This window comes from Sesamum indicum, linkage group LG8 (assembly GCF_000512975.1).
Source record: "Sesamum indicum cultivar Zhongzhi No. 13 linkage group LG8, S_indicum_v1.0, whole genome shotgun sequence".
Classification (NCBI taxonomy): Eukaryota; Viridiplantae; Streptophyta; class Magnoliopsida; order Lamiales; family Pedaliaceae; genus Sesamum; species Sesamum indicum.
Window position 1 is genome coordinate 16778926 of NC_026152.1, and position 27436 is coordinate 16806361.

General features: G+C 34.8%; 5 protein-coding genes across 5 annotated transcripts in view; 2 read left to right on the plus strand and 3 right to left on the minus strand.

The window, feature by feature from the left end:
* LOC105169417 (probable leucine-rich repeat receptor-like protein kinase At5g49770) lies at positions 495-6597 on the plus strand. The gene is made up of 19 exons (XM_011089809.2): positions 495-1099; positions 1486-1606; positions 1694-1765; positions 1935-2009; positions 2094-2165; positions 2361-2522; positions 2617-2691; positions 2802-2873; positions 2956-3027; positions 3141-3209; positions 3296-3370; positions 3453-3524; positions 3642-3776; positions 3918-4396; positions 4493-4651; positions 4731-4867; positions 4962-5181; positions 5537-5772; positions 5947-6597. Exons 1-19 carry the CDS (start codon positions 1015-1017, stop codon positions 6418-6420), a joined length of 2862 nt encoding a protein of 953 aa, XP_011088111.2. The 5' UTR covers positions 495-1014; the 3' UTR covers positions 6421-6597.
* Positions 6771-8572, minus strand: LOC105169030. Its single transcript, XM_011089288.2, has one exon. It carries the CDS (start codon positions 8319-8321, stop codon positions 6972-6974), a length of 1350 nt encoding a protein of 449 aa, XP_011087590.1. The 5' UTR covers positions 8322-8572; the 3' UTR covers positions 6771-6971.
* LOC105169031 (MLO-like protein 4) lies at positions 13354-21841 on the plus strand. The gene is made up of 15 exons (XM_011089289.2): positions 13354-13763; positions 13888-13945; positions 14053-14285; positions 16610-16726; positions 16814-16892; positions 16986-17092; positions 17559-17633; positions 17980-18065; positions 19162-19211; positions 19845-19885; positions 20023-20193; positions 20279-20314; positions 20505-20572; positions 20654-20714; positions 20809-21841. Exons 1-15 carry the CDS (start codon positions 13638-13640, stop codon positions 21202-21204), a joined length of 1704 nt encoding a protein of 567 aa, XP_011087591.1. The 5' UTR covers positions 13354-13637; the 3' UTR covers positions 21205-21841.
* On the minus strand, positions 23558-25302 carry LOC105169033 (PCTP-like protein). The gene is made up of 5 exons (XM_011089291.2): positions 24916-25302; positions 24566-24827; positions 24315-24473; positions 24059-24205; positions 23558-23835 (listed from the first exon to the last, which is right to left on the minus strand). Exons 1-5 carry the CDS (start codon positions 24948-24950, stop codon positions 23716-23718), a joined length of 723 nt encoding a protein of 240 aa, XP_011087593.1. The 5' UTR covers positions 24951-25302; the 3' UTR covers positions 23558-23715.
* LOC105169032 (cinnamoyl-CoA reductase 2) overlaps positions 25846-27436 on the minus strand; it is a gene marked incomplete in the record, with an annotated part of 4764 nt that continues 3173 nt past the window's right edge. The window contains 1 exon segment of the mRNA XM_011089290.2: positions 25846-26185. Within this exon segment, the coding sequence (XP_011087592.1) occupies positions 26023-26185 (163 nt within the window).

A 27436-nucleotide genomic window follows, 5' to 3' on the forward strand; every position in this document is an offset into this window, starting at 1 on the left:
GCTATAATTTTTTTCATAAGAGAATAATTTGCTCATTTTCAATATCACAAGATAAATTGCTATTCACCATCACTAAATATGTACATTATGTATCTTCTCAGTTTTTTTATATATTATATCAACAAAATAATCTAAATATGATTTGATATTTAAATACTTTTTATCCCTATCAAAAAAAAAAAAAAAAAATATCATATGTATTCTTCAAACTGAATAAAATCACTAACGAAACAAATCCTTGTTCTTAGGTAAACGTTTACCCATACATGAAATCAAAACACACACACACACACTGAAATTTAGATATTAGCACGTCTTGACCTGAGTGCTGTTATAATAACTCGGTCTTTCACCCACTGCCATTTATATATTTCTTCCAAGCCTTAAAGGCGTGTGGTGCTTAACTTTTATAATGCGCTTATCAGTCAACTTGTGTGGAATATTTCCTCAGAAAATGACCCAAGAATTGGATTTCTTGAAAGAACCTTTAATGGGATTGAAAGGTCTTATTAATGTAATCATGTACATGAGTTGAAGTTTCATACTAAATCAGCATTTGTGCTGAGCAAATTCTATTTTTATTCTGCATGTTGTCTCAAATATTACAAGCCTGCCAAAACTGGCTGCCTTTTATGACAGGTTGAAGGAGATGAATGTTTGGCTAAGAAGGAGGAAAATGATAGGGGCCCCTGTTTTGTTCAAATTCTTGAACATGGAATAAACAATGTAACCTTATCTAGGAAGTTCAAATGTAGCATCATGGTGTGAACAAATAGAATATGTTTTCTTAGACATTTTCAGCAATCTTTGTTAAATCAAGTGGTAATTGGTAAGATATTTGATAATGAGTTGGTGGGGAGAAAGGTATTATTTGCATTCAACTCTCTGGATAGCTGGAGACAAGTCAATGTTGTGAAGCAGGTGCCATCTTGAAGGTTTCTCCTCCTGAGGCTATACACATCGTTCGAGCTTTTGAACTCTACTGTTTATAGGATTATGGTTGTCTGTTGAGTAATGATGAGTTGGAGAATTCATCTGTCTCTGCTGGTTGTTTTGGTCCAAGTTTCAGTTCTTGCAGCATGGACAGATCCATATGACTGTAAGTTTGCTGATTCTTGCTCCAAGGTGGTCTCTTCCTTACTGCCGATCTTTACTACGTATGATAGTAATGACCAGCAGTTCTAGATATTCAATTATTTTCTGAATTACTGTTTGGTTTCAAGTTTTCGACATGATAGCTTGATAAAGTGGTTGAAATTAGAAGCTATGCAGTTTCTCAAGAAATTCATGCATCAATGTGCTGTCTTTCTAATAATTTATGCTGGTATTTCTGTGTGGCTCTCAAAATAAGATATTCCGACAGTAGTGGAGTCTGAAATAAATTTTGCTAGTGTTTGAGTAGTTCTAACCACAAATTTTGTAGTCAGCCGGCTCATGATGTAACCCTATTGTAAATTAAAAGAAACTATTTTATCTGATACACAGTTGCTGCGTTGCGATCTCTGAAAGACATATGGGATAATGTTCCACCAAACTGGTCAGGGGCTGATCCTTGCGGAGATGGTTGGAGTGGGATTAGCTGCATTAACAACCGCGTTGTGTCCATGTAAGTACTTTTGCTAGTATTCACAGTACTTCAAGAAAACAAACTATGATATCATTTTATCGTTAACGCTTTCATGTCAAATTTCAGCACATTAGCGAGCATCAATTTGAGCGGTCAGCTATCTTCAGACATTGCAAAACTAGCTGAGTTGCAGACCCTGTAGGTTTTCTATTCTCCTGTCAAAATTTTATTGCTGCATGGAGGAAGGTGTCCTGTTTTGCGAAGTTGGTTATTATATCTGTTTTAGAGAGGGCTCGGTGCCTATCAGTTTGTTTGCAACTTTCCTCTATTGCGATATTAGTTCTTGATAATTAGCTTATCTGTACAGGGATCTATCATATAACGAAGGTATGACAGGACCTCTTCCATCGGCAATTGGAAATTTTCCGAAGCTAACAAGCCTGTAAGAAATCTTGCAACATTTTAATGAACCAGTTGACGCAAATCATAAACATATTCTAAGGAATTCTCCCTACTTGCATAGCAGAATTCTTGTTGGTTGTGGATTTTCTGGTCAGATACCCCCTTCAATAGGATCTCTACAACAGCTGGTATACCTGTAAGAACCCCGGTGTTCCATCTTTCATGCTTAATGTTTAAACATTAGTCTTACCCATGCAAGAATACATGACAGTTTAATAGCATTGTAGTAGCACGACTGCAAACGCTAATGCTTTGAGTTTTGGAAGTTACACTCTTCTAATCGTAATCTTTTGGCATTGCAAGTCTAATGATCTTATTCTTTCCGGTAAAGGTCGCTTAATTCAAACAAGTTCGTCGGAGAGATACCACCTACCATTGGTAACTTGTCGAATCTTTATTGGCTGGATTTAGCCGATAATAAGCTCAGTGGAAAGATCCCTGTCTCTGATGGAAGTACACCTGGTCTTGATATGCTTGTCAAAACAAAGCACTTGTATGCATACTCTTTTTTCACGTTAACATCGACTTGCTTTTATGAGTTTGATATGGTTAATGCTGTATTAACTCATCCTGCTAATCTTATGCAGCCATTTTGGAAATAATCAGTTGTCTGGTGAAATACCTCCCAACCTCTTCAGCTCAAAATTGACTCTTATACACTTGTAAGTACCTCTAAATATGTTTAAACTGAATGATATGGAAAATCCATTACTTCAACTGAGAACGCATACCAAATTGTTTAGCTTTGTCTTAATAATGTTTGTTTGAGTAGACTTCTTGAAAACAATCAGCTGACTGGAAGCATCCCTAGCACACTTGGGTTCGTGCAGACTCTGGAGGTTGTGTAAGTAACATTATCCCGTTTACTGCATCAACATTTTTCGGGCTTCAGAGAATGTGCATGAAAAGTATTTCATTTAGTGCAGGCGGCTTGACAGGAACTCTTTAATTGGACCAGTTCCACGAAACCTCAATAACCTCACCTCCGTCCAGGAGCTGTAAGTAGAGAATAAACGAGTAATTCAGTGCTTTATTTCTACGCCTGTCTATCGACTGTTACATCCAGCACCTACTTTGTGAGTAAAACACACATCTGATCGAACATTTTCAGGTTCTTGGCAAATAACAGGTTGGCTGGACCTTTGCCAAACCTAACTGGCATGAATTCCCTCAACTATGTGTAGGTGACATAGACTTTAGTATAATGAAGAAGTTTATTCAGCATAGACAGTGAGTAATAATATATTGTTAACTAAAATTTTGCAGGGATTTGAGCAATAATTCATTTGCTGCAACGGAAATTCCACCATGGTTTTCATCTTTGCAGTCCTTGACTTCACTGTATGTCACTGTATGAATGTGTGCCTAAAGAGGAGCTGTTTTTTATGTTATTTATAACCTGATATTACCTCTGAACTTGCAGGATAATGGAGAACACACACATTCAGGGGCAACTTCCAGTTGCTTTGTTTAGCCTTTTCCAGTTGCAAACTGTGTAAGTGAACTTTATTTCTTTTGACGGCATGTACGGAAACCCATTCTAGACAAGCTCACAACCCCACCTGGTTCTAGTTTCTTTATTTTCATTCCTTCCTGTTAACTCTGCGATCAGTGCATTGAAGAACAATCGGATCAACGGTACCTTGAATATTGGCTCCAACTACAGTAACCAACTGCAGCTGATTGATTTACAAAACAACTCCATCCAAGGCTTCACTCTGCAAGCTGGTTACAGTGTTCAAATCATGTAAACACTCACTGCTCTAAATCTTTTTACTTCATTTAGATGAAATGGTGACCTCATTGTCATTGTACTTTTTCATTGTTATAAGTATCGCTGAGACTTCTTTTTCTTGAAACGTCACTTGTTTTTGGTCCATATACACAGCCTTGTAGATAATCCAATATGTAATGGTGGATCAACACAGAGTTTCTGTAGCATTCCTCGGCAGTCTAATTCATCGTACTCGACGCCAGCTGAAAACTGCACGCCTCTTTCCTGCACTTCAAATAAAATTTCCAGCCCAAGCTGCAAATGTGCATATCCCTACATGGGTACACTCTTTTTCCGGGCTCCTTCCTTTTCCAACTACAGAAACTCGAGTATTTTTGCCTCTCTTGAGCAGGCATTGATGGTTACATTCCGGTCTCATAGCATGCCCGTGGATTCTGTTTCTTTGAGTAATCCAACAAAGAACTTAGATGACTACCTTTATGTGACTCTGCAAATATTCCCTTCTGGTCAAGATTACTTCAATCACACAGGAATTTCTGAAATTGGATTTATGCTGAGTAATCAAACCTTCAAGCCACCACCTGCATTTGGACCCTTTTTCTTTATTGGCAACAGCTATCCATACTTTTCAGGTGAACTCTCCTAAGGGCAAATTTGAAAGAAAAAATTTTCGTTTCTTGCTGCCTATTAACTTCTGTTTTCATGTTGACTGTCACGTCATCCTTCAGGTGGGACGGAGAGGTCAAACAAGTCATCCAACACTGGCATTATCATTGGAGCAGCAGTTGGTGGTACGGTCCTTGTTTTGTTGCTACTCCTTGCAGGATTTTACGCTTTCCGCCAGAAGAAAAGAGCTGAAACAGAAGCCAAGAAGAGTGATCCGTTTGGTATGTGTGAGACTCAATCTTAGCCTAACTTCTGTTAAATACCTCAGCAGCCGTGTCACCAACGTATTCATACTTGCAGCATCCTGGGACCCAAACACAAACAGTGGTGGTGTTCCTCAGTTGAAAGGAGCAAGATGTTTCTCATATGAAGAACTTAAGCGAAGCACAAATAACTTTTCAGAAACCAATGAAATAGGAAGCGGTGGCTATGGAAAGGTTAGAATCAGACCATCTATTGGTGTTAGAGATGTTTCTGAGTTATTCAATCGACCTGAGCAGTCTGTAATTGATCTTTGGGTGTGTTTCTCAGGTATACAGAGGAATTCTTTCCAACGGACAACTGGTTGCCATTAAAAGAGCTCAGCAAGGATCCATGCAGGGTGGTCTGGAGTTCAAAACTGAGATTGAGCTCCTCTCAAGGGTTCATCACAAGAATGTTGTCAGTCTAGTAGGCTTTTGTTTCGAGCATGGTGAACAAATGCTGGTGTATGAGTACATTGCGAATGGCACATTGAAGGATAGTCTTTCAGGTACTCCCTCTCCTTCTATACTTATATCTGATAAATAGTCTTTTGTGGTGATCTTAGTACATGTGCAATATGGGAAATCTCTGTCTCACCCGTTAAATTTGGAAGTTACCCTTTGTTTTACAAAGAATTTAGCTGGAAAGAAGAATGTGTGAACTTACAAGCTATATAAAGACCACCTGTCTTCGGGTGTACCTAAACAGAATGGTCCCTTTCTGACAGAATGGGAGGAAGACATACATTCATTTTCAAGTTTATAACTTTAACAGGCAGACTTTGTGAATGGATTATAGTTTGTGATCTCGGTTGTTTGTAATTGCCCCATAGAAATGTCACAAGTTCAGTGATACCTTTTCAGGACGATCAGGAATTAGATTGGATTGGATGAGGAGACTCCGAATAGCTCTTGGAGCAGCCAGAGGGGTGCAATATCTGCATGACCTTGCGAACCCTCCCATCATACACAGAGACATCAAATCAAACAATATCTTGTTGGACGAACGCCTGAATGCTAAAGTAGCCGATTTTGGCCTCTCTAAGCCTCTGGGTGAATCTGAAAGGGGTCATGTTACCACTCAAGTCAAAGGCACAATGGTAAGTATAACTTTAAAGCAATCTCTTGATCTCCACATGTTTTGCCCTTTTCATGTGAAGAATTATGTGTTAGTTCTTGAGGTTTTGCACTAGAAATCTCAAATAACTATAGCAGGAAGCTTTTTCTGATGATTATCAATACTTAGAAATGTCATTCGATTTTTCCAAAATCAGGGATACTTGGATCCTGAATATTACATGACACAGCAACTGACTGAGAAGAGCGACGTATATAGCTTTGGCGTATTGCTACTGGAACTCTTGACTTCAAGAAGTCCTATCGAGAAGGGGAAATACATTGTTAGAGAAGTGAAGCAAGCAATGGATATGACCAAGGATATGTATAACCTTCAGGCCTTTCTCGATCCAATAGTTGCTTCAGGTATGTCGTCAAGAAGTATAGAGAAGTTTGTTGATCTGTCTCTGAGGTGTGTTCAAGAATCAGGCATTAACAGGCCGACAATGAGTGAGGTGGTTAAAGAGATAGAGAGAATCATGGAAATTGCAGGCCTGAATCCTAATGCTGAATCTGCATCAACTTCAGCAACTTATGAAGAGGAAAGCAAAGGTTTGAACCATCCCTACAGTAACGAAAGTATGTTTGCCTACAGTGGGGGTTATCTCCCTCCAAAGTTGGAACCTAAGTAGGGTTGGTTCATGATGAGATGAACTAAGTTGTAAATTTCTATTTGGATCAATGTGTTGAGAATTGGGCATGTTTTGGATGTAAGAGCCTAGGAAAAGAATGCCATGTGAAAAAGAGAAAGACATGTAAACTGCTGTAGTCATTTGATGAGTGAATGATTGTATTTCTTGTGCAAAGAAGTCATTTTTTACTAGGTTTCTTATTCGGTGTATCTGAAATATTGATTTAGCAAAAGACAAGAATATGAAAGAATGATTGATGATCAACTACTAATCAGGTTATCTTGTTTATATAAGTTCTTAGTCAATATTTGCTGTAAATTGAAGAACTAATATGTTTTCAGGTGACAGTGTTCAAGAACAACAAACAAAATTCCATACAATACAAAACAACATGGCTACAGTTTAAAAAATTTGACCTTTCTCAGACCTTTCCAATCCCAGGAAAGCAACGTCTGAAAGCTGATTCCCCTCATTTGACTGTGAGGTCTTTGAACGTGGTTATTTCGGTAGATCACTATGAGCTAGAGAAAGTCAGCAACGAGTTTGATACCTCAAGTCATCGGCTTCTCCAGCACAGCAGAGAAATACCACTCATTCTTATCAATGCCACGGTCCAACTTCATGCCAGTATTCCACCTTAGTCTTCTGAATCCAACACGATCAAACATTGGTACATAAGTAGCATTCAGCTGTGAGCCAAAGCAAAAAAACCTGTCCAGCCAGAACAGTCCCCCAGGCCTCAGCACCCTGTATATATCATACAGAGTGAACTCAAGCATAGCATCAGGGATCCAGTTGCTGAGCACATGCATTGAATGGACGATATCCAAAGTATTCTCAAAAAATGGAAACCTCTGTGAAACGCTAACGTGCATCGGGATCAGCCCCCGTGATGCAATGAAGCTGTTGAAAGGGCCATCAAAGTTCATCGACGTTGTGACAATGGTCACATTCTTCTCCTTCATCCTGGCAGCAAAAGTCCCCGACCCGCCTCCAATATCCAGGCCAATCCGAATGGTTCCTGGTGGCTTCATGGCAAGAACTTGATCAATTCCATAATCCAGCCCGCCATTGTCAAAAAGCCATCTAATCTTCTCCCTTCCTTCTAAGTGAAAGCAATCTTTGCAATCATAGGACCCTGGAGCCTTCCTTCTTTCCACTAGGCATGTGTAGTTCTTGCAGGTGTAAGGGTCCCAAATAAGGCTTGAATCTGGTGGAATAGACCACAGACTCTCCGGCAATGGAGTTGGCTCGACATAATTAGCCGGTGACTTGGGGTGGCACCGCCGTCTAGGAAGCGGCTCACAGCCCTTAAGCATGAGAGTCTGCACAAAAACATCATCAACAGGACACTCTCCTCCAACCTGATATGACATATACTTCCTCAAGTCTTCTTTATGCTTCAAGCAACCCCCTCCAACCGAAGAGTAGACTTCATCCGACCCCATTCTCGGAGTGTATCCTAGTGGAAGCTTGTGAGGGCCAATGGCGAGCTTAGCCTCATCAGATACATCATCAAGAAGATCATTGTAAGTAAACTTTGTGGGGTTAGAGGCTTGATCAATGGCTCCATTGAGGCGGGAGAGTTGAACAACGAGCTCCTCGACTAAAGAGTGAGCTGACCTGAGTTCCTTCTGCAAGTCTGCAATCTGAGAGCGGCTGGCAATGAGTTCGTCTCGTGTCGAATTGAGCTTGAGCAATAGGGTGGTGGAATCAAAAACAGGGGAGGTGGAGAGTTGGGAAAATCTTGAAATGGGATAGTGCATATAAGAGTAAGGCCCTGTGAAGATGTATATGGTGAGAAGGTTGGAAAGTACAATGAGCATTAGTATCTTCAGCTTGTATTTCATTTGATTGTGTTGGCATGAATGCTTTCTGGATATGGACTCTTCACTTCCCATCTCTCTCTCTCTCTCTCTCTCTCTCTCTCTCACACACACACACACACAGAGAGACTTGAAACAAGTTCTGATTTACTTTTAGGACTTGTTTGGATGAAAGGCAGGCCTCATCTGCGAGCAAGAGAAGAGAATATAGAACAAGAATTATGGAAAGAGTCTTGGAGAGAAGGAAGAAATGACACAGTATGCTGCATGCAGCTTCCACTTTATACGAATCTTGTATAAATTACATCCACACACGCTTTAACATTTGGCATAATTATAAATATACTCTTTTAAAAATCGAATATTACAATCACTAACCCCCAAAAAAAGTGTAAAAGTATTTGAATCCACTTGTACTTTCTCAAAAAGGGAAAAAAAATATAAAATAAAATTTGATGGAACGACAAAAACGCAGCCTAAAAGAGATAATAACATCTTACATTATCCTCGTATAGTTATTTTCACTTTAAATTAGTATTATAGCAGTAAAGTGACTATTGATACTTTATCTGAAGTATGGCCCAAAAGGGCATTTTAATTTTTCATAAAGGGTATTTTTAAAACAACACATCTAAAATTATCGAATTCCCAACAAACGTAGCTACATATAAGATGGAACAAACTTGAATCGGTGTAATTATAATTTTGGTATAAATGTATTAAGAATGGGAGAGTGGATCTAATTTATCCAATTTTATAGACATTTGGTTTGGTATAGGCACTTGTTCACATGTTTGTTTGAGTATGATACAATCTTGTAAGAAGGGGCAATTAATGTGGTAGAGTTGGTAGAGAGAGTGTTAGGCGTGTAGCTCGCCGGTTTGGGCGTTCCAAGTCTGATTATCTTATGCAACTCTCAATCTAGGATCTTGAAATTTTTAGATCCAAATGCCCTTTAATAATGCACCTATCACTTCAACTTGGATTAGCTTTTAACGTATTATTCCTCAGCCCTCTCAAGAATTCAACTCTTTTGACCAAAAATAAATAAACGGAGTAATTTATATCTGATATTATTCTTGAAATTAGGTTTAATTATCAAAATATTTGTCGCCCTTTATAGAATACAAGTACATTTTATGAGATTGTAAGTGTATAAATTAATAATTTTTTTTTAGAAACGAAAGATTACGTAAACACTTCTTATAAGAAGAGTATTTGTAATTAGACATAACCTTACGCGAGATTGATATAATTTATTCAAAATATATGAATTGCAACCATAGACTTTTAGAATATGGAATCCTATATGTGACAATAATCAACGCTATGTGAACTAGGCAACTTTTTGTTTTTGGGCACATGGAGTAATTAAGAAATGTGACAATAATAAGAACATTAATTGTATTTTTATTTTTTAGATTATTTTATTTTCTCGTGATTATAATTTAATAATATTATTCCATTTTCAATAGTTTGACCGTGTAATCGCAGTTTTATTTATTTTTTAATTGCAAATTAATATTTTATATTGAAATAAAGATATTGCTAAGTTTTATACCTATGTGTATATATAAGATGGGCTAAAATGTATTTTATCTTATGTATTTTGTTGAAATAGTTAAAATACTCTCTGTATTTTTAAAATGGCTAAAAACCCTCGAAATTTTGTAAAACTCAACAAAAAGTATCCATTTCGTTAGTAATTAACGGAAGGTGCACTACACGCGCTCATTGTGCGTTTAGGGGTGTTTTTTTAGCTGTTTTTAAACTTATTTTGTTGGTGCTTTTGACTAAAATACTTTTATGGTGTTTATATATTTACATGTTTTGAGAGATTTTTTTTTTGCATTGTCATCTATTTAAAAAATAAAGTATTTTTTAAATATATTTACTTAAAAGTATGAAAGAAAAATATAATTTTTTTAAGTTTTATAATTTAAATTAAAATATTAAATTAACATCAAAGTATAAAATTAATATAGTAAATTCATTTTTCAAATTTAAAATATCTTAATTAATATAAATGTAAATAATTATAAAAGTTATATATATTAATAATTTAAATTATTCTTTAGTTAAAAGCATTTAGATAAATTATATTTAAATTTAAATAATTTTATAATTATTAAAATTGAAATTAAAACTTTCTTTTAATGATATTTAACATAAATTATTTTTAATTATTTAATATAATTTTTTAATTAATTTAAAATTCAAAATTCAAAAATTATCAAAAAAATATAGGAAGGGTGGATGCCGCTGTCGCCCAGATTGGAAGCTACGACGAGTCACCCAAATTCGGGGGTTGACTGCATCACCGTCGCTGTCGCCATCGCCCCCTCTTGCAGGTGGGGATGGGGGGTGGAGAGGTCGCGTCGCGGGGGGGCGGTGTGAGGTGCCGAGGAGTTGTGGGAGGGAGGTGGACTGTTGAGAGGGCAGCGGGGTTAGGGGATGAGGGTCAATTTTATTTAATTTATTTTTTTAAAAAATAATATTTTTTATAATTTATATTTAAAAGTAGTAAAATATAAACCCTTGATGATTTTTTAAATTTATGATTAAACGGTTAAAATTAATTGATTATAATCAATAAAGAATCAACGATTATTAAAATAAAAAATAATATATATTAAGTAAGGGTATAACAATTATTTTGTATAAATATTAATGCCGTTAGTTATATTTAACGGAGAGGAGCAATTAAATTAGATTTACGAAAACAAAAAGGGAGTTTTAACCTATTTTTAAAATAAAAAAGAATTTTTAGTCAACTTTTAAATTTACAATAAAAATATTTAGATAACCCTAAAGACTATGAGTGAATAGATCAGGGTAGAGTGGTTGGGCGAATTGGGAAAGCTTAATTAATTTATGAGCATCTTTTTGGGTGTTGACAATATTAAATTCAAAGTCTATATATTAAATGAAATTCATTTATTTCCAATACCGCAGTGAAATGTTTGGCAGATCTTTATTATTTGGTAGAGTCTATGATATGATAGAGTACAACAAACTGGTTCATCATATTATTTGAAAAATTAAAAACACCTATTAGAAAGCCGTCTAATAGATACCCTCTTGCTTGTAAGGCTATTTATTAAACGATCGTTAATTTCAAAAGAGTGTTTATAATTTTTTAAATAACTAAATGGTATTTATAATTACGATAAACATCAAGAGACTCAATTGTAATGGGATTTAAATACAATTAACCCTAAAAACTAGTATCATTTGATACAAACGTGTTGGTTTTTAGTTGAATTTGATAGTTCTTCCAATGTTTATTAATATTTATACCAAAACTGTCCTATTCGATATAATTGAGTAATCAATTATTTTTTTTCAGAATAATTATTCTTTAATAATCAAATCCCACATTGTCTGCAAAAAATTGACCTGCTGCCAGCCCGGTCGATAAAGCTCCCAGTTTTTTTATTCTTATCTATTTGAATGCATACATATATTTTCAAAGTACAATTACAAAATTGGTCTACTAAAATAAATTCATATGTATTGAGCTAATAATTTTAGTTCTATAAACTTCGATTTAATAACAATTTTAATGCTTTTGGTCAAAATTGGCTGAAAATTAGTTGTTCAAATTGGGAATTAGGCCTAAATATGGCACGCATATGGGAAAATTGTAACTCAAATCGGGCTTGACAGAATCTGAATCAATTGCAACTTGTCGTGTGATTAAGGAAAGTGACACTACACAACAAGTCTAATATACTTCCTCTGAAATTGATTTGGTTCGTCCAAATCTGATTCGAGTAGAAATTTTCCATGCATATGTATGTATATATGATTCTATAATGCCAACAAGACGAGGAGAGAGAGAGAGGAGAGAGAGAGGAGAGAGAGTTCATGTTCATTTGGCTAGTCCTGCATCTACATAGATTGCTACGTGTTTTAGTTGAGTCTAATTGACAGATAAAACCTTAATCGTTAATTTATCTTATTCAAATTAGTTGAAAGAATTAAAATTGTCGCTAAATTAAGATTTATAAAACTAAAACTATCAGTTCAATATTTACTGAACTAGTTTTGCTAAACCCCTTATATATTTACGATTTCTTTTTCATATTTTCATTATTTAATAACATAATAATATGGGTAAAAGAAATGCCCTCCTTTTGTTCTGTCAATTGTAACACTTATCCGTCTAAGTTTGAAAATTACTAGCTTTCATAACACACGTAATACTTGTGTGAATACAATTAAATTGACATGACAGAGGTTTTAAACATAAAAATCACTATATGAATAAAAGTTGCTCAAGTCATCAACATAAATCCAATTGGGGATAAATATTGTAGTGATAGGGGTGTAAAGATTATATCGACTATTTGAAAGAAATAAATAAATTATATTATCATCGATCTTTAAAAAAATAATTGATATTCTGAAATTTGGTCTTGCAGTGACACAAATCGATCAGTGAGTGATAAAGTAATTTTTTTTTACTAGCCATCAGGGCACGCAATATTTGTGAGCAAATAATCAAATAGATACAATATAAATTAAAGATAAATATGATAGTGTATTAACGGCTAAAAGATGATGTGGACCATTTGTAATAAATAAGCAATTATATTGGTATAAATATTTAAAAATATAATTAGTATTAAATTTGGTATAATGGTGTCATCAATTGCTGTATGTTTGTAGGTAAAACTGTCCTTATTCTATATACTTAGCTGTTGTGGAATATTATTTGTGACTGACATAACAAATTTGTCTTTATTTTTTTAAAATATATTATAAATCAAAGTAAAATATATAAATATACATTACATTAAAAAAAAGAAAAAATAATTGATTTATTTTTGTGATTGTTGTGAGTAGAGTGATTGCAGAGGTTATTTTCTTTTTATATTAGTAGAGAGAAATAAAATATCCATAAGAATAACAAATACAAGAACAAATATCACCTAATCCCAACATGTTCTTGCAATCAATAGAACCAAAGTCCTGGGGAATTGCTTTCTGGGGAAGTGTAGCCCTGTAGAACAAATCCAGGATGGTGGAAAATGTAAGGTAGTTGAGCTAGGTGTTCAACTCCAGCGCTAGAACAACGCATCCAACTAACACACCTTAATGAACATGGGACCATTTGCTTCCCTTTTTTATAGCACTCCATGCAGCGCATGTTTAATGCCATATACGACGACATGGTCTCCTCTCACCTCTGTCATACCAAATCAAACATACATAATACAACACATTAATTAATTAAATCTCCATAAATGGCTTCCTCCCTCAGTCCTCGCCCTTTTCTCCTTGTTTGTTTTGGAATCCATTTGCCACACCCACCTGGGCTCAAGATTTCACTTCGATTGAGGGTTTGATGTTGGCTTAAAGTTTGAGTTATTGGTTGGAATTGCAATGGGAAGTAGGGAAGAGGAAGGACGATCCTTGGCTGAAACGCCCACCTGGGCTGTTGCCACTGTCATCACATTTATGGTTACCATTGGGTTTCTGATTCATGGAGGTTTAGTGAAGTTTGGGAAGGTTGAAATCCCTCTTTGATTTGTGTTTATGTTGGATTTCTTGGAGTTTTTGTTGAAAATGGTTCAAAATCAACATGGGTTCTCGAAAATTTTGTTGATTTTTTGTTTGTGGTGTTGTATGGCAGTGGTTAGATAGGACTAAAAGGAAGCAACTTCTTGCTGCACTGGACAAGATCAAGGAAGGTAAGAAGAGGTGTGGTCTTCTCTGGTTTGTTTGTTTTGTTGGTGTCTTTGGTGAAAGTTGAATTCTTTGATTCTATGAGCTTAGTTCTTCTTTGGTTTGAACTCAGAGCTAATGGTGTTTGGACTTCTGTCGTTGCTGATGGGTCATTGGATCGTTTTCGTGGCTAAAATTTGTGTCAAGTCATCGGCAGTGAGTAGCCGGTTCTATCCATGTGTGGCTAGTAATTATGTGAAGCATGAAGGATTTGAGAATCAAGCTGTTGACTTAAGGTCTAATCATTTGAACTCCTCCACTGCGCGATCCTTGTTGGAAGACGTGCATCAAGGTTTTTGTCCCCAGGTATGCTTTGTGAAGGCTGATAATGTCTTTCAAGAACATGCAGTAGCAATGGTTTTAATCAGTTCTCCTGTTTCTTACAAGTTCTTATCATCTATCTGGAATAAGCTGGTTTTTCCTTTTTGAACATATTCAAACTGTAGTACTATACGAGCTTTAAGTACTTTTCTTAGCGTATTTTGTTGCATAGATTCTCCGTTAAAATGCACCGGCACTTGAAAATATAACGTCTATTTTGTCGGACACTCGTCGGACATTGTTACTGACATGAGACGTGTACGATGCTGTGCATGTCCATAATTAAGTGAGTCGTGTCACAATTGATGGTGTGTTCGAGTTCAATAAGCTTTGTTCTGATGGCCAGTGTTGGAGCTCGGAAGAGTGAAATCATACATGAGCTTGAGTTTGAGCTCGAGCTCGAATAGAGCCCGTTCATAAAAGAAAGAAACATAATAATTTTGAACTAAAAAACTAATTAAAACCATTTAGTTTTCTTAGCAAATCTTTATAAACAATATTAGTTTAACAAAAGATACTTGTATTTTAAATTCTATTGTAAAAAGATATTCTCAAAAAATTAGGATAGTAACAAATATTAAGTTGGGAAAAGTATTATTTTAGTCCGCTAAGTATGTCTAATTTTAATTTTAGTCCGATAACTATGCTCATTTTTGTTTAGGTCCAGTAACTAATGAAATTGCTTACTTTTAGTCCTCTAACAGATTTTCGGACAATTTTACCCATATGAATGCATATGGACGAAAACTGCCTTTCAAAAGTTGTATAGGGATAAAATTGTCCAAAAATCTTCCAGATGACTAAAAGTAAGTAATTTCTTAAGTTACTGGACCTAAACAAAAATGAACATAGTTATCGGACTAAAATTAAAATTAAGCATACTTAGTGGACTAAAATAATACTTTTCCCTATTAAGTTAGATGTTGATAATGATATGTGAATAAAATTTATTAATTACTTATTCAGTAAGTAAAAGGTGTCAGTGAATTAATTTAACTCATAATTTTGTAATTGTTGTTATTTTACATACATAATACCTATTAGTTTATATTTAGCAACATATTTAGTAAATATTCAGAAACATGCATTAGATCATACATACACAACTTGGTACAGTTACGCATTTATTAAATGAAAAAGTATATATTATAATATGTCATTTGCAATAAGTTTGTCCGGAGAATTTCTTTTTCTTTTTTTTAGTTATATCATGTAAAAAGTTGATAGTAATAATGTATATGATACAAATGCATATATAAACACTAGAGATATTTTCTAGAAATAAAATGAGAATAACCTGAAAGTAAATTTTTAAGATAAAATAATTGCAATTTCAGTATCTCATACTTAGAAAAGCTAGGTATTCCTTAAACACAAACTTACAGAGAATTTTATTAAATTAATTACATATATACATATGTTCATAGATTAAATACTGATTACATAAATATGAAAACCTGTTAATACTTAGAAGAATATCTGATTCTTTAAGTTTTATTTGCAAAAGTATTTTGGATTGGACTATAGGAAAAAATATGAACAATTGCCTATAAAAACTATCGAGATGATTGATTCATAGAAATAAGATGAGAATGAACTGAAAATTGATATTCACATAGATAATAAAAATCATATATGCATACTTAAATATGAAAACCTGTTAATACTTGAATAATGATTAGGTAAATATGAAAACCTGTTAATACTTGAATAATGATTAGGTAAATATGAAAACCTGTTATACTTAAATAAATATTTTTCCAAAATTGGAGTGACATAATATGCATTGATTTAGCATTTTTTAGATACATCTTACATAATTTTCAGAAAAAATCTGATTATTACTACTGATTACTGCATAAGATTTTTAAATATCTAATGTTGACTGATTTATATTAGTTTATGTGTATTTACTTGATATAGTATTTATATTATATATAACATTTTATATAATAATAAAAATGTAATATCTAAAAAATAGGAAAAAACTCCCGAGTTGGGCGCTGGCCGAGCTCGACCTCAAGTAAGCTCCTCTCAATCTCGAAAAGCTCAAGGACAAGTCAAGCTCTAGAGCAAGCAAACTTACTAGGATTACAAGTTGGCTCGACTCATTTGCATCCCTAGGAAGAAGCGGAGATGCACTAACTTGTATTTTGTAGCATTCAGAAGAGCAATATTGGCTTCATACTCAAGTTTTCCTCAACAAATGTTGTGTAGCAAAATAGAAATATCAAATACTTCACTTTTTGTTTTTAAACTTTTGGCTTCAGTTTAGAAGGAAAATGTTCAACATCTAGCTCTTCTCACAGGACCATCAACCGTTTGCTTCGTATGAGAGCCTTGAGCAGCTTCATCGCTTATTGTTTGTTCTGGGCATTACCCATGTCTCCTATAGTTTTTTAGCTGTTGCATTAGCCTTGATCAAGGTAAATATTTCAGCTTATGGTTACTTCTTGTTGCACACACATTAGATATTGCCCCAGCACGCTCAAAACTTGCTGTCACTAATGCAGATATATAGCTGGAGGACATGGGAAAACCATGCCAAGACAATGGCTCTTCGGGGCTTGCTAACAACAGATACTTCTGCTGGTGATTGATTTGATTCTTATGAATTTTTGTCCCCAGCAATTTTATCTTTACAATGAATATTTACAACTTGTTTCCTTGCAATATGTGATACAGCTCCTGAAGACAGGGGAAAAGGTGGTGTGAGAATGAAGCGCCTAACAACTTTTATATCTCATCACACTTCTCATCCATGGAGTCAACACAGACTTCTTGTTTGGCTGGTATGCCCACCTGTAGAGTATCATAGGTCTGACCAAATAACTGGTGAATTAAGACTTTCTTGATGCATTCTGATCAGACCTGTTCATATAGAGTTGTCTTTATTATTAGGTCTTGTTTCTGCCTAGATAATTATAGAAAATCAACTTCAGTAAAACATCACAGCAACTGATAGGTGATAAATTCAGTCAGAAAATATTAAATAACATCTCTCTTCCAGTGATCAATTATCTTACATACTTAATATGTGCTCTAATTCATCCTTAATGTAATATCGAAAGATATAGAGACCTTGGCACATTTTATGACCAATTTATTCCAGGGGCCATTTTGCAGCTGGGAAATTTTTTTTTGGTTTCTTTTTCCTATTTCATACGCTTTAGGCATAATTCGGTTTCATCATTTTCCTTTGTATGCTTTTGTGTTTATCTTGGCTCTTGAACTTTTCACGAACTGTTTTGTTCACAGCTTTGTTTCAGCCGCCAATTCTGGAGTTCAATTAACCAAGCAGATTACACGGCCCTGCGACTAGGCTTCCTTACTGTAAGTTGTCTCCTTAACTTCTTCATCAATCATTTTTTAATCCTAGTAAGATATTTTCAAGCAATTCTTTCAGAACTTTGACTATTTGAACTTATAATGATAAGAAATAACAGCATGGTCATTTAAGGGCCTGCTATTAGAGTTTCGATTACGAGTTACGACTTCTCTAGAAACACTCCACTGATGACAAAGATACATATGTCGATGTACTTTTGAGTTATAGGTTAAGAAGTTATATAACAAAGTGACTTTGGAGTGGACTTCGTTTTGCCAGAACTTGCATTACTGCTTATTGTTACCAAGTGAAAGTATAATGTTTTTTTCTTCGTATTGATATCTTTTGCAGACTCATCAATTACCTTTTACTTATGATTTCCACAATTACATGCTTCGAAGTATGGAGGAAGAATTTCGAGATATTGTTGGCATTAGGTACCAAATCATGGTTCTGCTTTTTAATATTTTTCACAGAATGTTATTCAATTCATTTCGTGTTTGTGATGCAATCTTGCATGCATTACCAAGTGTTACCCATTACTCACTATGCCACTAACTAGAGATGATTTTTCTTTGTTTTATACATAGGTTTGAGTCAGTCATATGACGCGAATGGACTACATGTGTATACACATTCCCTTCTCAAATAGGGAGGGAACTCGTGTGTAATACCTTGCAACCAACAACTCTTGGTCTATTTACTGCCAAATTCCTAGGTTTCCTTATGTTGTGTAATACAGTAAGGGGCAAAGTAATCTTATTGTGGCATTACAACGACTAACTCTCTAACACATGACGAACTGACAAACTTAGACAACTTTGAGCAGAAATGTGTATTTTCTTTCAGCAGAGAATTTCCATTACATATCAAGAGTACAAGCTGGGTTTAGGCTCCTAGTAAAACAATATATTGATATGTCTAATGATAGTCTGAGCTAGAATATCCTAATGAATAAAGTATTTACAAAAATATAGATAATAATTGTCAAGGCTGTATGAGTTATAAAATCTGGCTCTAGATGGAGCTGTACGAGGCATGAAATCCGAGCTTTTGATAGAGCTGTGTACCTATTTCTTGAATGTATCCTCTTTGTATTCTTCACTCTCTATCAGCCTATGGCAAGACGACAACCACTTTTGACTCTTAAAGCTGCAACTTTTCTCAAATTGGTGGGCTTAGTATCCGGCAATGGACTACTTTGAATGACCTCTAGATAAAAATAGTTCTTTTCATTTGGGAAGACATCCAAATCTATGCTCTCTCTTTAGAATATTACACTCTTGTCTTACCATGTATATAACACATAATCTTTGTACTATTTTGTTTAATTCTGAGTTGTTTCTCAAACTTTAGACTATGCTATGTATCTCATCGGATTCTATTGCTTTGTCTCTGCTGTGGATCTGTTTAGTTTATCGTATTCAATAAAGAAAGTACATCCATGAAGTTTCAACAATCTGCTGTGTCTAAACCTGCATTAACCTTAGATACTAAACGAAAGAGTCTAACGATTCCTTCCCTCTTTTGCAGTATCCCACTTTGGATTTTTGCTATTACCTGCATTGTTCTAGGCTTTCATGGTAATTCTTGTAACTAAAAGTGTTTTTGCAAGAAATCTGTAGGAGAGAGTTTAAACGTGCTTCTATCTCATCATTTATCGTGATAAACGACATTTCTATGGAAACATTAAACCTCCCTTGATGAATTGGCATGAGGATTAGTTTGCATGTCTATGTGCACCGATTGAACGAGTAAGTAAGATATGGACCTAGGTTTGAAGCTTCTCCTTTGAAATTGAAGTGATTGAAGAAACTTTATTCCCTTGTTACAGATAAGCAGGGTTTGGTTTTAAAAACAAGTACTTCCTTTATTCTTTTTTAACAATTTGAGACACCTGAATTAAAGATGAAGATAATAGAATATAGCAAACTATAAAATATATGACTCCTTTGTATGCATGTGGGCTCATAATTCCTGTGTTATGAGTCTCATGGACTGTCTTTGTAGCAGGACCTTTTTTCCCCTTTGACAATCAAAATCGGCAGAAGGCAGTGATTAAATTTGAAGAAAACATTTATAAATCAAAGCAATTTTATTAAAATTAACGTACATAGTGCAATTTCCAGTTAAATCATGTTGAATTTTATTTCTAAACATTTATAGACTTTCTTCTTGTTATTACTGTTCTAAGATATAATAGTTTCTGGCCTCAGGAACAAATATATATTTCTGGGTTTCTTTCCTCCCTGCTATTGTAAGTTTTTAACTAGTTTTTCTCTGATTAACCTTCAAAAGTTAACAGTATTTTCATTATCCTTCAGATTTTCCTTGTACGATTTTCTATCTATTGCTCACATTTCTTGATCATTTACTTCAATTGTGCTCAAGCAGTTGATCCTCCTGGTCGGTACAAAACTGCATCGCATAGTTGTAAAGCTGGCTGTTGAAGTTGTAGATTCAAGTCATTGGACAGGATTTGAACAGTTCAACCTAAGGGATGAGCTGTTCTGGTTTGGCAACCCGAGGCTTCTTCTTCGGTTGATACAATTTATATTGTTTCAGGTTAGATAGCTTTCCTGATACTTTGAAATTCGATTAGGAACAGATAAACAACCATTTCATTATTTCTGTTGTTGTGGTATTGCAGAACGCATTTGAAATGGCGACATACATATGGTCTATGGTAAGACTTTGTTGATCCCTATAAAATACTTAGCTGTATTTAATTTTGAAAAACAGAAGTATTTCACTTCAGAAGCTCGGTATAGGGTTCTAGTAATTGGTAATTAAGCCCATGAAAGTTAACTAGTCTCATCCGTTAATCATTTTCTATGTTCTTTCTTTTTAATGTCCTTTGATTGGAATTTTTCCAGTGGGAAATAAAGGATTCATCGTGTTTCATCGGTGATCGCACTTTCCTTATTACTCGCTTGATATTTGGGTATGCATTTTCACTGATCTACTCAGCAACCTGTGCTAGAAAAGAAAGATCAATTTGTGAGTTCAGTCAATTTTCGTGCAGGATCGTCTCCCAGTTCTGGTGTAGCTTTATTACATTCCCTCTCTATGTTATTGTTGCTCAGGTAAAACAAGAGATGGTGGGCAACTTACGCTCTCTGTTGTCTTTGGATGTTAACCTCGCTGTCTTTTCCCATAATTCGAACTTTATTGTTGCAGATGGGGTCGAAGTTTAAGAAAACCATAATATCTGAAAATGTGAGGAAATCACTTCACGGGTGGCGCAGGAAAGTGAAGACTAGACACGGCGGACAACCTTTCAGAATGCTAACTGTGCCCTCATCCGTGGATGAGGGAGATAAAAACTTTGAGAGTGTCTCTTCCACTAAGGGTGGATACTCAACAAGATTTGAAGGTCGCTTCATGCCTAATCAGAATCTCTCTTCGGGACAGTCTGAACGAAATGAAATATCATCATTCAACGAGAAACTCCAGGATCAGGTTTGTTCTGCTCCACAGGATGAATATAGCAATGAAAGATATGGTCAAGAAATTAAACCTAGTGATGATGTAGAGGAGATTCCTGTACTTCCATCAAAGGAACAGCCAAACTAAGTTTACTCGCTCTTTTCAAAATCAAATTTTACACAGTTGAAAGTTGGTATGTTCCTCTTCCAGAGGATTTTATCCATGACTTCCCAGCTCTCGTGGTATTGCTGTTGTATGGATGAAATAGTCTTCGTGTTAGTTTCTTGTTCAACCGGATGCTGATCGTTAGATCAGTCGTGCCAGCGCCCCTTTCTCATGCAGCACGGCCCAGTTCATATAATTGTAAACTTCACTTTCATAGGTAAAGGTCATCTCGTTGATCTCAGGTAGTGTGATTGATTCTTGAAGTCCTTCGACACAAGTGTCAAAGGTAGTGAAATAAATGCGGTCAATAGTACATCCATGACATGAAGAATTGAGATACTTATAGTGTTGAGGTCCATATAAATCAGTCACATTAATATGAGCACCGATGACTGGATCAGATCGATCCAACTGGAGTAAAGTGTGCTGCTCTTTGCAGTGGTTAGTAAGTCTTGCAAAGCCTAAAGGGCCTATTTGGGTGCAGCAACGGGGGCATCCTAGACGATCAATGTTTACTCTTCTTAGTTCCACGTTAATTACTGCAGTATGTATTGTGGGGGAAATTCTAATTTGGACCAATTGGTCAGTTTAAAACTAATTATCTACCAAATGTAATATACTTGTGATGTGATTACTGTACAATTCAAGAAAAATGATAAATCACATTAGAAGGGATTGTTTGGTTCGATCAAACCTTATTTGAGTATAATTTTCGGTTTTGAAGAGTGTTTCAAAACAAAACTCAATTTTTTAAAGAGTTTATTGCACTTAAACCCCCTTTTAAAAATGTGAAATCATATTTTTTTTCTAAAGAAATTTTTAAAATTACACTTATACTTCCTTCAAGAATTCTTTTTTTACAATTGTACCCCTTCAATTAGGGTTTTCGTTTTGCATAGAAAATGTTGACCTCAATAAAAAAGAAAAATAAAAGATACATAAACTTTTAATTGTACCCTTTATTCAGCTTTGCAGTCCCAAGTTTGTTATTCCCATATGTTTCTTAGAGCGTTTCAAAATGAAAATTACTTTTCTACATTGAGATTGTGGTCGCTTTATTAGTAATTTACAGTAGACTCTCTTTAAGTTTGTCATAATTACATATACTTTTTTCTTATTTGCAAGATTACAAATACCCTCACTAAAATTATAAATACCTCACAATGGAATATTTTAATTTCAGGGGATATTTATAATTTTTCAAACGAAAAATAAGTATTTACAATTATGACAAACTTCGTAAGAGAATTTACCCTATTTTTTATGGTCAAGTCTGAATTTATTTATATATTATATAATTTATGACGTAACAGTTAGAAATTGAAATTTTTATTGGGCTGAGACAATATGAAGATTAATTATTTTCAATTATCAGGTAAAGTTATTTATGAATTTATCAAGTCCACTTTTTTATACTAATGACTTAATTCCTTGAAATTGAATATAATCAAATCAAAAATCCAATATGCCAAAATGCTACTATATATTGATCTGAATTAATCAATTTGATTTCCATATTCTGGTTCGATATTCCATAAATTGAAGTTTGTGTTCAAATTAAAAAATAAATAAATAGTTAATTATTTAAAAAATATAAAAACACTTCTAATTTATTTTTGTTAAATTTTAATAAGTAATAAAAAATAGTATAAAAATTAATAGTTATATGCTACTATCATATTATTTGTTATAATTTTACACATAGATAAGGTATTATATACATGTAAATATATTTGCTTCACATTTATATCCATTTTGGAATAAAACTTGTCTTGTATTTTATTATCAAGTTTCTTTGTTAATTTTTTTTTTATCGACAATATTCTGCCTATTATTTTAGAATTAATTTCATTTACTGACATGTAAAATTTTAAGAAATAAACAATTAATATAACCTTTGCTTAGTTGTCAAATCTATTCAAGAATTATTATTTTGCCAATTTTCACTTGTTAAACTTGGATTAATATTTTTCCAATTTCATAATAATAATAACAATTAGTATAATATTCACTTACATAATAATATCAAATTGGCATTGTACTTAAAACTAATAATAATAATAAAATACTCCCAAAGCTATTTATATTTTTAATAAGTATATATATATATATATAAAACCTCGATATTGGTAAGAATTCCACCAATGTGATAAATTACTAATTATGTGCTTTAATTTAAACCAGTTTCCAATCAAAACTGCGGAAAGTGACAAAAGATTAAGAGGCAAAATACAGCTCCATCCCTTTGCATCATTATGAAATTTGAATAATACAGCTCCATCACTTTGCATCATTATGAAATTTGAATATTAGTAGTTTAACTTATGGGAAAAAACCCATATATCAAAAATAGAATCATGACAATTCAAATATGTTGAGATAATCATGACATGTAATAACCTATATATTTATATATTTGGTCACTTAATTTCTTGTAATATATTAATAACTATTTTCTTTTTTTTTTTTTTTTTGCTTTATACAAAAGTATAATCATGTAGCAGCAGTGGTGGGACATGACAGCACCTGCTTTTTAAGGTTTTCAATTATCATAACCAACTTTGTATTGAAACGATTCACAAAGCATTTGGGTAGCCATCCTGCAGGATCCAACTGCAACAAACAAACAAACCCCAGTAATTATAAATTAAAAATCAAAATTCATTGATGAAACTTAAAGATTTAAGAAAGAAGTCCAAGGATTTGTTTGTTTTCATTTTCTTGATGTCTGAACACACAGTTGAGTGTATGTTTTTGCTTATTTGTTCATTTTGCATTAACAGAAATGCAAAACCAAACATATTAAAAGGAAGTGGATGATTGAAGTTTTGCTTACTTGGGCTATGTAAGTAACCATGCATGAATCATCTTCCAGCTTCTCAACAACCCATCCAGACTGCAGCAAAAGCCCTCTTATTGAGTTGTTTTGCTTGGGATGTAGTCCAGCTGCTATCTCTTTTGGAAGAGAAGCCACTGCCACTACCTGTACATAACATTTTCCGCGTAAACTATGTTGTTTCTTTAGGAGGTGATTCGATTAAATCAAAATAAATTCTTTTTTTGTTCTTGGGAGATTGACGGGAACAGCTTACCAGAGTTCCATCGTCCATTGTTTCGCGTCGTTCGTAGACGATGAATTCCCTGTTTCTGAATAAAGGTTTGGATTTCTCTCCAAACCTTAGTCGGATGATGCTCAGGTTTTCTTCAAGGTCTTTGATGTAGTTGGCTTCCACTAAATCAGCATCCCACTCCTGCTAAAACTTGAATATCATTGTTTATCAGAGCTAGTTTTTTGTAGCACTAAGACAGAACCAGGGAATGCGCTGAACAGTGAATTGCTGACCTTTGCAGCATCAATTGCATTGGCCACAGTCATGAACTGCTGGGGCGAGACTGATTTCAGCACCCGACGACTTCGGAATGTGTGAAGTGATCCGGATCTACGTTTTGATATCTCCACCCCGTTCTCCATGGCAACCACTTTCCAGCCATCATTCAAAGTAAAACTCTCATCCCTGTTGGTATCTGAGGCCGAAAGCAATTCCTGAATGCAGTTCTCACTGGCGTGGAACACGTATCTTCTCAAGGAATCCTCACTTATAGACCTGTAACGACCAAATCCATAATCATCATAATGTTGCAGCTGCGATTAGTAGTCGTTAAGCAATTATAAAGAGCGGGAGACATGCTTACCAGGATCGGCCGCAGGTGGAGGGACTGCTACGCATTTTGGGCACGTTGCGACGTTTTGAGGGGGGTGCTCCTTTAATGCTGGGGAACTGAAAGATTGAGAGTGATATATATGCAAGAAGATGGAGAGAGAGAGTTTGTAAACAAAGTACAAGTCTTAGATTATTCTAGGTAGGAGAGAAGATGGTGATGGTGTGTGTAAAATAATGTGAAGTGGGCCGAGAAGATAGAAGCACATGCAATGCCAGAAAACCCTCCATGATTAGAACTGCACGTCTTTATATCCATTTCTCTCTCATAAAAGCCAACAGCATTCCATGTGCATCATCTTCCCCACTCCTCTTAACCCTTATTAATCTCCTTCTCAAACACCAAGAATCTCTCTTTCTCTATCTCTCTCTCTCTCTCTCTCTCTCTCTCTCTCTCTCTCTCTTGTTTTTAAGGAATAAACAGAGAAGAAAAGACTAAGAAACTAAAAGCCAGGCTAATAGAGCTCAGTCCACATTTATAGTTTACCAAAACATGCCTGGTTTTGGGTGACAAGAACAGAAACAAAAGCACTCATTCAGGCCCCCTTGGTCACGTGCCTGGAATAGGTTAAACTGCTGAATTAACACACCAAACAACCACCAACAATGGACAAAATTTAGTATTAATCTCTGTTCTTTCAATCTGTACTTGCTAACTCAGCCATACATTCTCTGCTTCCTGGCATGGGAAATTGTATATACAGTAATTTGACTAAATAATTGAGCCCATATTCCTGCACTCGTAAAACGAGTTCTTGGACTCATTCGTGCGACGCCCTTCAAGTTGCAGATCATGACAACGGCAAGTATGGTGCTGCATGAATTTCTCGACTACAAAACAATATTAAGAGTGAGAAACAACTTAGTAAACTGTGACTCGATTATTCATAATTTTCTATTGACCTGGCACTATCAAGATGAAGTATATGCAAATTAAATTTCAGATCTCCAACAGTAACAGCAAAGTATTGTGATGAAATCAATTGCACTGCTTTCAAAAGAAAAATTAGTTTATTGGGGTTCATTATGATATCAAATAAACAATTGAAAGATGCTCAAGTTTCCAACTCCAAAAAGGAGTTTAAGATGATGGCTTTTCCTGCCCCAGGAAGCCTTTTGCTTTAAGGCTAAACACTGTGTCCCTGACAGCATCTTCTACTGGAATAAATTTTAATCCCAAATCAATCAATCTCTTTGCAGCATCCTTGCAAGCCACCAACCCTGGTTGCGTTTCACCCGTAAATCTGTATGTTGAACTGGGATTAGTATAATCATCCAAAAAGGCATATTAATTCGACACAACAATTCACTGGATTATCTGGAATAACGATGTAATGACTAGTGATATAAAACCATTGTCAGCTGACTACATAATTAAAGATAATTTACTGTTGATATGATAAGCTTCCTACTAAAATTATAGGAAAAGTTGCCACAAGCCCAAGAAAGTCGGGGAGTTTGCAATCACACAAGCATAGGTCAAGGAGAAATAAATGCACCCTGGAAGAGTTTCCTATCATGCACTCATAGTTCATAGTGGTGTACAACTTTTCCTTACATAAAGGACCTTCATTACTTATCATTTCATCACAAGGATTGTAATAATAAGTGAAAGAAATGGGAAAATACTTATGCAAAGCTCTCCGATACTATCTTGCAGCATTGTATATCACTTTCTAAGCAAAAAGATTGATGTTTGATAAAGAACTAAAGGATCAAGAATCAACAAAAGTTTTCATCTAGTTACTTTATTGTAGCATGTCATAAGGTAAAGAATAGATTCTTCATAACTCATACTCACAACTCAAATTCAACCTAAACCAAATGGTTGATCAATACGGCATAAAATAGGGATAGGAATTAAATATCTCGACCACTCAGTTTTCTCAAAGTTGATAAGAAATACGGGCCCTATCTGCTATCGAATACAAACCCATATAGAATACTTTCTGAAAGTTGATTCTTGCAGCGAAAGCAAAAAAGGGAGAAGATAATATCCGCCTCTAGTGGGCTAGAAAATCATAATGATGCTCAAATGGGGATCCCGCAAAATATTGTGATCCAAGAAATAGAGATGAAATCACCAAACTTTTTAATGGCAATTCATGAAGCATCATTAATTCCATCCAACTGTTATCATCAATCCAATCTGCTGTGTCTTTATTTCCCCTTTTCAGCATAATCATGCTCAATATCACACAGAATTTGGAGCACTTCACCTTGTCTTAAACCTTCCAACTCCAAATGTACAACATCTAAGATCATATGCAATATTTGAAGTTGAGTTTCCAAGTGGCAGAGCATTATCGAATTCTAGGTATTATCAAGTGAATATTATCAAACAGTGGACTTTTCGCATAAACAATTCCCAGGGAGAAGCTAAATCTGGCTTATGTGGGATAAAAGTGCTTCATCAAAAAATCGTTAAACTTAACAGGCTTTTATTAAAGGGACACGAGCTCAACAAGGGAATAATAATGGACCTGTGAACGGGA